The 13,879-nt window shown below is 41.0% G+C and overlaps 1 protein-coding gene across 1 annotated transcript; it reads right to left on the bottom strand.

Annotated features, from left to right (window-relative positions):
* Positions 1–1,238: 1,238 nt before the first annotated feature.
* Positions 1,239–13,755, bottom strand: LOC139759563 (uncharacterized). The gene is made up of 7 exons (XM_071681840.1): positions 13,664–13,755; positions 13,112–13,196; positions 11,782–11,869; positions 6,486–6,571; positions 3,968–4,075; positions 2,700–2,759; positions 1,239–1,919 (listed from the first exon to the last, which is right to left on the bottom strand). Exons 1-7 carry the CDS (start codon positions 13,753–13,755, stop codon positions 1,833–1,835), a joined length of 606 nt encoding a protein of 201 aa, XP_071537941.1. The 3' UTR covers positions 1,239–1,832.
* Between the last annotated feature and the right edge of the window lie 124 nt (positions 13,756–13,879).

Here is a 13,879-nt window from a genome sequence, read left to right as displayed (position 1 = left end):
TGTGGATTGTCTCCACGAAAAATGTCATGCCAATGTATAGAAAATCTATGTTAAATGACTTTTGTATATACTACTACTGAAGTGCGATTTCACTGTCATATTATCATCACGGACAATGTGATCATCATATCTACATGAGTGTACATTTATGAATCATGACAAGGTGATTGATTATCAGTCGTATGAACTATGATGAACATCTGTTGAACAAGATAATGTGACATAATGACCTGTGTTCACATGAATATCTATATACAATGAACATTTTACGTATAATCTATACACACTCCAGGCTATGTGCATCCATGCACTCGTAGCAGTGCGCACGCATAGTAAGTTTCATGTAAGCACAGTGACATAGCGAAGCTGGCTACACTCACAGGAAATGTTAAATGTTGACACAGATGTTTACACAGACGTAGACCAGCCTGTGCAGTGTTATTGCCTTTCCCTTTCATATGTCTGTTTAGTTCATTGGAAAAAAAAAAAATAAAATGAATTTCTTGGCAGTGTAAATGTGACTCACTTCTTTTCCTATAAGATAATGAGGAATACTGTGTTTTTCTCTGCTGTCCTCTTGCTTATTAACATAATCTCGATACATGAACAAAAATATGATAGGACAATTTTCGAATATAAGAGTTTCCCACAAGGGAAGATGGAGCCATAATGGTCTCTTAATTCCAAAAGGTGTGATGTGTTGTTCGGATGGACATTCTAGACTCTATATATTTGGGGGCAAAGTTCCTAACTAGGATGAGGTAAGCTACAGCTCTATGTTTGGGAAAGAAGCAAAATTCTACTTAGAGAAGGGACGCTCTACATCGGAAGGCAAAGCTTATGCTTGGGAAAGCAACATAATCTGCTTGGGAAGGGAACACTATGCTTGGGAAGGGGAGAATGAGGCTTATTTCACGTACTGGAGTCGCTTATGTCGCCTAGGTGGTTGCCCAGATCGTCACACAATTCTAACCTGGGCATCACCTGAGTCTTGGTGTGGTCAGATGTTGACACACTGCACTGGGAGGGTCACACTTCTTTTTTTTTGTGGGGGGGGGGATGGATGTTGGCTGATTAATGTGTAGTTCGTGTGGCCTTGTGGGTTAGCTGACGTTCTGTGAGAGAGAGAGAGAGAGAGAGAGAGAGAGAGAGAGAGAGAGAGAGAGAGAGAGAGAGAGAGAGAGAGAGAGAGAGAGAGAGAGAGAGAGAGAGAGAGAGAGAGAGAGAGAGAGAGAGAGAGAGAGAGAGAGAGTTTAATCAGTTGTCTATTCATCTATTTGTTAATAGCTTTAATCTTTTACATGTATCAGACTGATTTTTGTACAGTTATAAAAAACAGACAGATACACACCATAAGTAAAAATCGTCAACCAACACCCAAGATATATACATCATTTGCATCAAACACACATTTCCTGCAGGGACGGTGAGGTCAAAAGCCAACAGTAATTAACTCCCGAACCGTAATGAGATTTTATGACTTTAGTTTGGTTTCAACTTTAAACCTGTTCCTGTATTGACAAATAACACCTTCCAACTTTAAAATTCTGGTCCATTCCAACATGTGACCTTTGACCTATTCGAATATTAACTATCAATCTGGCCTACATTTGACCTGTTCCACATCACACCATATCACAGCATTGCTTTATAATCTTAGCATCAAAAATGTCTCTTTCATCACGCACAGAACCGAAGTTTGTTTTTCTCCCTAATGATGCCTTTTGACCTGGTTCAACACTGAATTTCGAACGGTTTGAAAGGATGGGTCATAACGTTACTTCTGTCCTTCGACCTAGCGTAGCCTTGTTTGACGTGTGGGAAGCACCGTCTCAGAGATCAATGGCTTCTGGGTCCTTATAGGTTAATCCAGCTTGGAGGTGTCTGAGGAAACGCGTCACAGGCCACAAAGCCAGGATCTGGAAGACAATGTGACATTCCAGTAAGGCAGAGTGCAGCATGCAGGAAAAAAGGCTTTTCCATAACCTTAAAAAGAAGATTTTTTTTTTTTTCTAATTGGACGACATGTTATATAAATCTATGCTGTCGTGCACAGATATATATGAAGGGGTTTGGTAAGTATGCTTCACTGTTCACAATTCACAAAAGAACAATTGTATAAGATGTTCATAAAAGATTAAATTTTCTTAGCTCAAATTATATAAGAAAAAGCGTTTCATTAGCAGCAATATCTTACATAACTTATTTTGGGCTGAAATTATATATAAAAAAAGCTCTTAAATTAACAGCAATATCTTATACAACTTATTTTGGGCTAAAATTATAAAAAAAAAAAAAGCTGTTGCATTACTAGCAATATCTTTTATAACTTATTTTAGGTTAAAATTACATAAAAAAAATCTGTTGCATTACTAGCAATATCTTATATAGCTTATTTCAGGTTAGAATTATAAAGAAAAAAAAGCTGCTGCATTAGTAGCAATATCTTATATAATCTATTTTGGGCTAAGATTATATTCAAAAGTCATTACATTAGCAGCAATATCTTATATAATTCATTTTGGCCTAAAATCATGTAAAAAAAGGCTGTTGCATAGTAGCAATATCTTAATGACTTATTTTGGGCTAAAATTATATAAAAAAAAAACTATTACATTAGCAGCAATATCTTGTATAACATAAAATCTGTCAGCAAAATGGTTTAGTAGCTATCACAGGGTAAGTAGGAAAGTACTTACGTGAAAAGCTACACGCATCAGGAAAAATGACATTTCTGCTTTGCAAGTGAAGTCGAATTTCTGAAACATGAGAGAATTGATAGATGATTGATAATAACAACACAAGTAACTTATAAAAGAGATAGATAATGATTGAAAGACACAATGAGACAATCTTTATTGATAAGTGATAATAGAAGAAGCTAATGAAAAGATAGATGATAACTGAAAGATACACTGAAAGAATTTTTAATGATAGCCGATAAATGAAAGATACACTGAGAGAATCTGTAATGATATATAATGATAGAACAAGTTACTAATGAAAAGAAAAAATAATTGAAAAATATACCGAGAGAACATCAATTCACAGACAATAAGAGCAAAAAATAGCCAATGAAAAAAATGATGAGGATTGAATTCTACGATGTCATGCGTTGAGTTTCACGGTTCGAATCTAAACAAAGCCGTGAGTGTAAAGGTACGGTCATGTGATGCAAAATGTGGCTGTTGAGGAATGTGTAACATGTCTCTGCTTTTCTTTTAACTCTTAACTCGGTGTGGTTCGCCTTTTGTCTTTGTCCTGAAGGACTGAAAATTTCGGGGAAGTATTTAATGAACGTTTAGAGAACTGAGGGAAGCGGGAGTCTGGGTTATGAACTTATGCAAGACACGAAAAAAAGAGAAATGAAGCGTTGTGGTGAAGATACCAAATTTCAGAAAGGACATAGGTGATGACCACAGAAAATGTGTTCCTTTATTGATATTGATATTCAGAGAATTTGTGTTGGATTTTAGGGATCAAAAGTAATGGAAAAAAAAGAGTATTCAGATATCTAAAAATCATAACTGGAAAAAACAAAGACTTTTTTGTTTTTGATTTACGGAGCAGATAGTTTAGGATGATGTTGTGAACCGATGGAGTTCCATATATACATCCAGAGGTTCGAGAGAGAAGTGACACATTTAACAGCTCCCTACGTCAGGTGGAGAGGTAGACAACGCATTTAACAATTTCCTGCATCACCTCCGAAGGCTGAATGAGTCAGAGAGAACAGAGGGAACAGATGAGAAGAACTGAATGAACAGAAAGACTAAAGTCACCGTGAGCGGTGTACAAGCTCAAGGAACGTCACATTTTCAAGTCGAACATCATCTAATGCAAATCAAAATGAAGTTATTGGTTGACGAGGAGCTGCTTAGTGAAGAGATGCATGAATAGACAAATGAACTGCTTGGAGAGGAGGAGTTCCTTAAAGACTCCTCCTATTCAAGGGGTGCGAACTGACCTTGTTGATGTGGTCCCTCAGAACGCTGGAGTAAACACAGCAGAAGGCCTCCAGGGCCATGAAGGCGATGCTGGCCACCACCCAGGGCGTCACCAGCCCACACCGCTCCTGTAGAAGGGGAAGAGCGCCTTGCTGTATTCTCATGACGGTGATGCGAATCATCTAAGAGCTGGGACCCAGCTAGATGTCCTAATTCTTCTCCAAGGGCTAGGACCCAGCTAGATATCCTAGCTCCTCCCAAAGAACTCGGACCCAGCTAGATATCCTAGCTCCTCCCAAAGAACTCGGACCCAGCTAGATATCCTAGCTCCTCCCAAAGAACTCGGACCCAGCTTGATATCCTAGCTCCTTTCAAAGAACTCCGACCCAGCTAGATTATCCTGATTCCTCTCCAAGACCTAGGATCCAGCTAAATGCCCTATTTCTTCTCTTAGGGCTGGGACCCGCTAAATATCCCAGTTCCTATGCGAAGGCTGGGACCCATCTAAATATCCTAATTCCTCTAGAAGGGCAAGAACCTAGTTTGATATCTTAGTTCCTCTCCAAAGGCTAGGGCCTATCTAAATCTCCTAGCTCTTCTCCAAGAGCTAGGACTCAACTAAATGCCCTAGTTCCTCTCCAAGAGCTAAGACCCAGCTACACGTCTTAGTCCCTTTCCAAGAGCTAGGACCCGGCTTAATGTCCTACTTCCTCTCCAAAAGCTAGGACCCAGCTTAATGCCCTGGTAGCTCCTCTCCAAGAGCTGGGACCCAGCTTAATGTCCTACTTCCTCTCCAAAAGCTAGGACCCAGCTTAATGCCCTGGTAGCTCCTCTCCAAGAGCTGGGATCCAGCTTAATGTCCTGGTTCCTATTTTAACCTGTATTTCATCATTGCCTTAAGGAAGAGATACCTTATGTCTTCCCCAAGGTGAAGCTGTGGGTAGGGCGTTCAGTGGATAATGTCAGGAAGTGCAGAGGTCACAAAGGGATTACTATCCAAATACCTAAAAAAAACTATGTTTTTTAAAGTCAGAGAAGAAAAGTTCATGGTCACTGGTTCAGTCAGGACACAGACATATGAGGTCAAACGTCCTTCCTTCGTGTAGCTTTGAATGAAGTGTTTACTTGGAGCAAAGACGCGGGACCTACCTTGAGAATAGAAAACGGAATCAATCCTGGTAAGAAGGATTGACTTAACAAGGTCCAACCCACAGAAAGTCGGAGATAAGGTCAAAGAGATAAAGATTTAAGGTCTTAGGGTAGTTTATTTAGGACTGGGGAGGGTAAGCACCTTGGTTAAGTGTAGTTTACATCACTGGTTTACATCCATGGGTCATATTGTCACAGGCAACTTGAAAGATGTATGCGTCAGTGAAGAATTCATGTGCTGTATGGCACATCTGTTGATTGCTTCACTGTTGGATGCCACGCGATTTGTGTGCCTTCCCTTTTGTATGCCCCAAGGTTTTTAATGCCTTCCCTATTGTATGCCCCGAGGTTTTTATGCCTTTCCTTTTGTATGCCCCGAGGTTTTTATGCCTTCCCTTTTGTATGCCCCGAGGTTTTTATGCCTTCCCTTTTGGAGGCCCCGAGGTTTTTGTGCCTTCCTTTTTGTATGCCCCGAGGTTTTTATGCCTTCCCTTTTGTATGCCCCGAGGTTTTTGTGCCTTCCTTTTTGTATGCCCCGAGGTTTTTATGCCTTCCCTTTTGTATGTCCCGAGGTTTTCTCGCCTTTCCTTCTGTATACCCCGAGGTTTTCATGCCTTTCTTTTTGTATACCCCGAGGTTTTTATGCCTTCCCTTTTGTATGCCCCAAGGTTTTCATGCCTTTCCCTTTGTATGTCCTGAAGTTTTTATGCCTTCACTGTTGAACGTCACGCGGTTTGCATGCCACGAGGTTTGTATGCCTTTCCTAACGTATATCTTACCTACAGAAAACCTTACCTGCAGCAGGCTTCACCTACCTGTTCTATGCCTCCCTTGTTGTATACCTTTCCTGGTGTGAGCCTTATGATGTATGTCCCCTAGTATACAGTACCTTCCACGGTGTGTGCCTTCCTGGAGGATGCATTGTCTGTTGTATGAATTCTCTGTTAGGTTCTTCTAGTTAATGCCTCATCAGGCACATGCTTTCATAGTGTATCCCTCACCTGTTGTATATGCCTCCCATGGTGCATGCCTCACCTGTTGTATATGCCTCTCAGTGCATGCCTCACCTGTTGTATGCTGCATCTGGTATATGCCTCATCTATTGTATGCCTCTCTTAGTGCATGCCTTACCTGTTGTATGCTGCAACTAGTGCATGCCTCATCTACTGTATGCCTCTTCTAGTGCATGCCTCACCTGTTGTATGCTGCGTCATGCTGTATGTCTTACCTGTTGTATGCTGCATCTGCCATATGCCTTCTCTATTGTATGCCTCTTATAGTGCATGCCTTAGCTGTTGTATGCTGCAACTAGTGCATGCCTCATCTACTGTATGCCTCTTCTAGTGCATGCCTCACCTGTTGTATGCTGCATCATGCTGTGTGCCTCACCTGTTGTATGCCCAGGATGAGGAAGACGCTGAGAACGATGAGGATCAAGTGAGTAACCACGCTGGAGACATAGGAGATCTGCACACCTGAGGGGTTATGAGGTAAAGGTCAGGTCACTCACTTTGGTTCATGTAGTAACAGATAGTGGATTCTTTGTCTATCTGTCTGTCTGTCTGTCTGTCTGTCTGTCTGTCTGTCTCTCTCTCTCTCTCTCTCTCTCTCTCTCTCTCTCTCTCTCTCTCTCTCTCTCTCTCTCTCTCTCTCTCTCTCTCTCTCTCTCTGTAATCATATAACTATTTCTTTACGTCGGAGGCTCCAGTCACGGACAGATGTCCACATCTAGGCTGGTGTCATAACTGAAATATAGATAGGTTATAGAAAGGGAAAAAGAAGAGGCGGAGAAAAATGTTTACGAATTTTGGAGGAAGCAAAGAATTTGTCTTTTAAAAAGTGCCAGTTATTGGGAAAGGACTAGAAAGGGATAGAAAATTCTAAAGCTTCGAGGTGGAGGGAAAGAAGCAGTTATCATAACGGCCTACCATTGAGTTGCCAATGGTTACACAGTAATCATGTGACGCAGCAGCCTACCGAGTATTGCATGGTCTAGCTAATGGTGGGGGGAACACAGGCAGCCAGCTCTCGGGAGCAAAATCCAAAGTAATACCTGTAGAAGAGGGAAAGTGAACCAACACTGAGGCGTAGGGGAAGTGGGTCAAACTTTAAGGTCAGCTTGAGAGTGTTGATAAGTCGGAATGCTTTCGATCCAACACTGTCAAGTAAGGACGTAAAGCTAGAACCACCCTGGAAGTGAGAGCAGTCCTCCATACAAGGACGGATAATCCTTTGTATAAACGGAGCAATTGTTCGGAAGAAAAGAAATTTCGACATCAAAACAGGATTCCCAGATTCTCAAAAGTAGAATTAGCTATTTCCGTGATGTGAGGTTTCCAAGATAAAGTGGATGTTACAGTAATGCCATGTGTGTTCATGGAGTTAAGAAGTGGAATCACAGGTCCGTCAAAGAGGAAGAAAATTGTAAGGGATTGTCGAAAAAAAAAGATTGGCAGAAAGTGGGTTTTGGAGGCATTAAACTTAGCCAGTTTTCGTTTACTCCACTGAGATATCCTGTCCAAATCTGAGTTTATTTATGGCGTTGTTTCAAGACGAGAATGCAGATCAAGCGAGAGAAGAAGGAGCAGAATTGAAATGATGTGGAAGAATGCAGTGTTGAGTCGTCAGCGTATGAGCGCATTGGATGATTTGTCAAAGGGAAAATGTTGATAAAAAAGGAGAAAAAGTGTGTGAGACAGGACAGACCTAATGAGGGACACCGCTGTGGATGGACAGAAGGGGAGAGGAGGCTGATTCAACAACAACAGCCACGGAGATAGGGAGCAAAATGCGAGAGGTGAAACCAAAAGAAGGGAGCTTAGAGATAAGACCCCGTTGCCATGGGTATTGTCAAGAGTAACTACATACGATTCCTCAAAATTTCTCAGGGATGATGAGGGGAAAGGGTAAAGTGATATGAGAAAAATACGTAGTGATCAAGAGGTAGTAACATTGCTCATTACAAGATCATATGTCATGTGACCATACAGTAGACGTCACACGTTAAATCTATTGTAATCATACAGACAAACATGAGTTATCAACAATGATATATTATAAAAACGAAAGGCAAATGGAAGGAAATCATATTTTTTGAAGCGAATAATTTTGTAGCTAATACATAATTTGAAGGAATACATATATACACAGACAAATACATGATACATAAATGTTTTTTCGAATAGAAAGTTGAGCCCAGCAATATAACAGCTGTATTAATGTATCAAAATTCCTAGAATAATGTCAGCATTTTAATTCCAGTCGGTCCTGACAACTCGTGGGCAGAGCTGGGATTACCGTGGCTTTGTATATGAAAAATTGATGTGACTTTTATGTTATTTTGTAAAAGTTAAAGTATTAAGTAAAAGCTCTATTGTGTTTCCACTGCACCTATGACGACACACACACACACACACACACACGCCCCAACAAACGCACACACACCTTTACGGGCCTCAAGTTTTCATACATAAACGTGCGTGTGTCTGTATGTAAATCTGACAAGAATCTTATTTTGTACCAGTGGCTTTCATACGTGTCATTTACCGTCCAAAAAAAAAAAAAAAAGACTTTTTAGCGAAATGCAACGCGACTAGGCTGGTGTGATGACAATCTAGCATGAAAGGAATATCTGGCATCTGTTTTGGTCGTTGCTTCGACGGTCAGATAAGCGCCACAATACTAGGCTATTTTGTGTTGGTCGTCTGTTCTGCTGACATATTTTGTTTCAACAGTATCGGCAAAGAAGGTGGCTGCACGTATCATGACATGGGTCTACGCTGATATGAGAGCTGGCGTGTCTGTAGGGGGGGGGGGGGAAGTAGAATGATACGAAAACATTGGAAACTCCATTGATTTCCGAAAGATTCCAGAAAGTGAAGAGTTGATGATTACAATAAAAGTTAGAAGTTTTATTTCCTGTTTCTATAAACAGCGACCAAAATCAAATGAATCCTTGATGCATTATACAGGAATGAAATACTTACTCATTAAGCTTTTTTTCTTTGGTGTGTCATTCAAAAGTTAGGCTTCGTTTACTCTAACAGTTCCCTACATGTTCTTGTCTACACTAAGTTACCAGTAAGATGGCGCTAGTGGCGGCAACCTTTTGACATCTCTTTCAAAAAGAGTGGCAATCTGGGTTAGTTACGCTTCTTAAATACATTCCTCCTGATCCAACTGTGTTACGTTTGCTTCAGTTAACCCAGACCACTGGCGCTTGTTGGATGTAGCTGGTAGGTCTGTGTTCGTAGAATGGTTTGTTTCCACCCGTTTTTGGCAGTGTAACTTAAGTGTTACGTTGTGAAAGCTCTCTACTGCCAGTGAACAGAACAATGGCTTAGAATCCGAAATATCTTCATCTAGTGAAAATTCAGAGTGAAAACATTCAAGTGTTGATGACATATTGTTTCACTATAGCCGAAACCATTGCGTGCGACGGAAGAAACTAATGTGTCCTATTTTTGTACGGTTTTTCTATTTTTTTGAGCTGTTATTGGCAGTATTACCTCAATGTTACCTTGTGTAAACGATTTAAATACAAGTGGACAGTTGAGCAATGTTTTCTAATCGTATAATATCTTCATGTGGTGTACAGTCATTGAAAAAAAAGTGTTAAATGTTTAGTTGCAGACGCCGACCTCGTCCATCTCTGTTATGGCAGCGCCACACTAGCATATTTCTTTTGTCAGTTTCTGACTTAACGTTTTTGATGTATTTCGGTCATTTTCGCGGCCTATTGAATAATAAGAAATTATTTGTTTTGATCAAGAAATTCTTCTTTTTCTTAGTCAAGCTATGAGATCAATGCTTGTGAGGGCAAATCGTCACTTGATTATATAGTTTAGAATAATTGATGGCATATTTAAGGTGATGTTTATTACTCATTTTCTAAATCATTGAAGTCCAAATTTAGTATATTGATATTGATGATATGAAACATATCTCATTTGTGTACATTCATACGGGTACATACATTTTCTGCATGGTATTCTCTGCAGTGTGGATACCCTAGACCGAAGAATGTGTTATGGAATATAAAAGGCAATGATCTCTTGTTGATTTTGACAGACCACGCGGAGAGAATTTTTTTTTTTTTACCTATTTATTCATTTTTTTGCAAGAAACTGAGGCAAGAATGCTAGGGTGACGCCGCCTTTATGTTTGTTTCACTATAGATGGAACACTGGCAAGTGTATCTGTGTTTGTCCATCTGTTTTCGAGCCATATTTGGCAGTGTTACCTCAGTGCTACGATGTGAACATTATGTACATACCAGTGAACTATAGGAACAACGACTTATCATCAGGTGCACAAACATATATAACAAGTTGTTTACTCCACGAAGACGACAACAATTCGTAGTGCTCCCCATCTGGATAACGAAGTCTTGCGTAGGATTGCAGATGACCATGACGAGGTAAGTCACCCTCTTTTCGTTGTTACTGTGTAGATGGTTAAGGGTAGCGATGGTTCACACAGCGAGACCTCGAGAACCAGGACGGAGGTGGGTGGAGTCGGTTTCTGATCATGACTATTTTAATGACCATTATTCTATCTATAAATATTCTATATATAAATATTTGAAAATGAAATCTAGTGAGTTTTATGGATCGTGTTGGAGCGAAAGATTGCTTTGGCAGGGTAAGTAATCTCTCGTTGATATTGTAGATGTTTGACAGTAGCGGTCATCACAGAACGAGACCGAGAGACCCAGGAATGAGGTAGGAGGCGTTGTGTCTTCGTGAATATCTAGTTTTTTTTTTTCATAAATGTTTATTGGAAAGTACCACTAGAGGAGCTTTATGGAGTGTGTTTGGAGAGACAGATTACCTTTGACGGGGTAAGTATAATCGTTGATGCTAGCGCTGGATCGCTGGACGACACCCAGAGATGCAGGAAGGAGGTGGGTGGAGCTGTTTCCGCATTATGAATATTTTTAAGACGTGATTTCATGCAAAGATATGTATTTATTTCCATGAATGTCAGTATGAAAGAAACTCGAGATGAGTTTTTGTAGATCCGTTAGTGAGAAAATGGTATTTCTATTCGAAGGTATTTCAACAAAAATGATTTAAAAATGAAAAAAATGATTGAGACCCCGAAAGTCTGAGCTGGGCTTCTGGGAGTCATTCGGCTTGAGATATGAGTGTTGATATTCTTAGTTACTACTAAATCCCAAGTTGGGACAGATGCAGTATTGAGACCGTGTGGGAATATGATTGTGTAAATGTGTAGTGTTTTTATGGTAATGTAGAGAGTGAACCCTTGGTAGAACATTATGTTCCAGAGGGAGAGGTGTCATAATTGAAGGTTTCCTATAAGAAGGTGATTCATTAGTTCGCTATGACCTTGTGAATGATGTAGATAGAGTTGATGGTTTACGTGCATTTTTTTTTTCGTTTTTTTGTGATGATGTGACGAAGTTACTGGAGGAACTTTTTTTTTTTTTAGTCCTAGAGTACTGTGGAGAACCTTTTTTTTAAGTACGTGTACTTTACAAATATTGTCATTGCTGTTGATGGTGAGGCTCCAGGGTGAAGCTTACCGTAGTACATGTCTTGTAGATGGCGAGGCTCCAGAATGAGGCTTACCGTAGTACAGGTCCTGTAGATGGTGAGGCTCCAGGGTGAGGCTTACCGTAGTACATGTCCTGTAGATGGCGAGGCTCCAGAATGAGGCTTACCGTAGTACAGGTCCTGTAGATGGTGAGGCTCCCGGGCGTTCACTACCATCCTCCAGAGGTACACCAGGATGACGACCACAGACGACCACTGTTGGCGGAGTTACAGGGAACTCACAATGACACCCTTCGTTACTAGGTACTCCCAGTCTACTGTCACTCACTGAACTCACAAGTATCGCCAGTCTCCCGTCCCTCATGACACTCACTAGGGCTACCAGTCTCCCGTCACTCATGACACTCTCTGGGACTACCAGTCTCCCGTCCCTCATGACACTCAGTAGGTCTGCCAGTCTATCGTCCTTCATGACACTCTCTAGTACTACCAGTCGACGGTCCCTCCCTCCACTCTACCAGTTTACAGTCCTTAAGAACCCCACCAGAACCAGCTTCCACTGGAGACTGAGCCATTGTAGGGTCGTATGTACTACAGTGCTCTGGATCTTTAAGTCATTATCTCCTCGATGATCTGGATCTTTTGAGTCCTTATATCTACAATGATCTGGATCTTTGAGTCATTATATCTACAATGATCTGGATCTTTTGAGTCCTTATATCTACAATGATCTGGATCTTTGAGTCATTATATCTACAATGATCTGGATCTTTTGAGTCCTTATATCTACAATGATCTGGATCTTTGAGTCCTTATATCTACAATGGTCTGGATCTTTGAGTCATTATATCTACAATGATCTGGATCTTTTGAGTCCTTATATCTACAATGATCTGGATCTTTGAGTCCTTATATCTACAATGGTCTGAATCTTTGAGTCATCATATCTATAATGGTCTGGAACTTTTAGTCCTTATATCTACAATGATCTTGATCTTTGAGTCATTATATCTACAATTCTACAATGGTCTGAATCTTTGAGTCCTTATATCTGCAATGAACTGGAACTTTGAGTCATTATATCTACAATGGTCTGGATCTTTGAGTCCTTATATCTTGTACATATCGTCTTAATGCTAAGATATAGTTCAGTGCAATACACCACTGTTCTGTACGCTCTATGATTATACCTCTTGTTTTTCAACAAGACATTTATATGGAGGGTGATAGTTTGGGCTTGCGATACACAGAATTCTAATGCGTTGCTGTCGACAGTAAAAGTACCGTATGTTCCTGTGATGGGTAACGTCTGGGAATACGTTGACACACTATGCCTGGAACCATAGCCCTGTGGTAGCATAGTGTTGTGGTGTTATCACGCCACGAATGGTTCTTACGTGACGTGTTCACTTGGTTATGTCGCTCACTCACACCACTGTAGCCGCTAGTGACTGTGTGTGTGTGTGTGTGTATGTGTGGGCGTTGCCTGGTACTCACAATGGTATAGAGGGCGGCTGTAAGGGCGGCATGGTGGGCGTTCAGGCAACCTCGTCTGCAGGAGCGTACCGCCACGGGTTTCAGTCTGTCAAATGATTAAAAAGAACAGTTGCGCATCAAAGCCTATGTTCTCTCTGTTCATCTTTAGTCTTTCTTGTTGAATATCCAGGAAGAGAGATACACGGGCGATCAGATCTTGTATCACACACAGCACAAATACACTCCAACACCATCGCGATCAGCATAACAAAGCTAAGCACACAGACTCTGTCGTTAATGTTCGTTAAAACTTGCGTAGATTGATAGTCCATCATTTTCTTTATGTCAGAGGCTGAAGGCTTGGACACAAGGCCATAGGGGTGCCAGACACTGGATGAAATACACACACACACACAAAAGAATGGGAAAGAGAGAAGTGGAGAGAAAAGGATAGTCATGCAAGGTAATTTGTGTGCATTCTGTCGTTTTCTCTACAACTCCCGGCCTCAAATGATAGAAATTATTGAGAAGCGAAAGATCTCTGGTACCTTAGAAGTATCTTAGTGTCCTTACCTGGAGTACTCCATCCTGGCCATGATGTCCACTCGCCCTTTGGAGGTAGGGAGCAAAGACCCTACAATCACTGCCCTGTGGGACACCGTCATCTTGGGGACATGTCACAGGGGATGGTGAGGACAAGCAGAAATCCTTCGACCAGCTTTTAGGTCGCACCGCAGATGACACTCACTGGTAGGATCTTGGGAGATAAACTTCTTGGACGAACTTCTG

The sequence above is a fragment of the Panulirus ornatus genome, chromosome 3 (assembly GCF_036320965.1).
Source record: "Panulirus ornatus isolate Po-2019 chromosome 3, ASM3632096v1, whole genome shotgun sequence".
Lineage (NCBI taxonomy): Eukaryota > Metazoa > Arthropoda > Malacostraca > Decapoda > Palinuridae > Panulirus > Panulirus ornatus.
This window is presented reverse-complemented; position numbering and strand designations above follow the sequence as displayed.

Bases quoted from the DNA above. Each gene is read 5' to 3' on its own strand.
- LOC139759563 (XM_071681840.1), bottom strand. From the start codon at position 13,755: ATGACGGTGTCCCACAGGGCAGTGATTGTAGGGTCTTTGCTCCCTACC. The intron at 13,197-13,663 runs GTAAGGACACTA...ATCATTTGACAG, and splicing joins GCCAGGATGGAGTACTCCAG to ACTGAAACCCGTGGCGGTAC. The intron at 11,870-13,111 runs GTGAGTACCAGG...CTCCGCCAACAG, and splicing joins CAGCCGCCCTCTATACCATT to TGGTCGTCTGTGGTCGTCAT.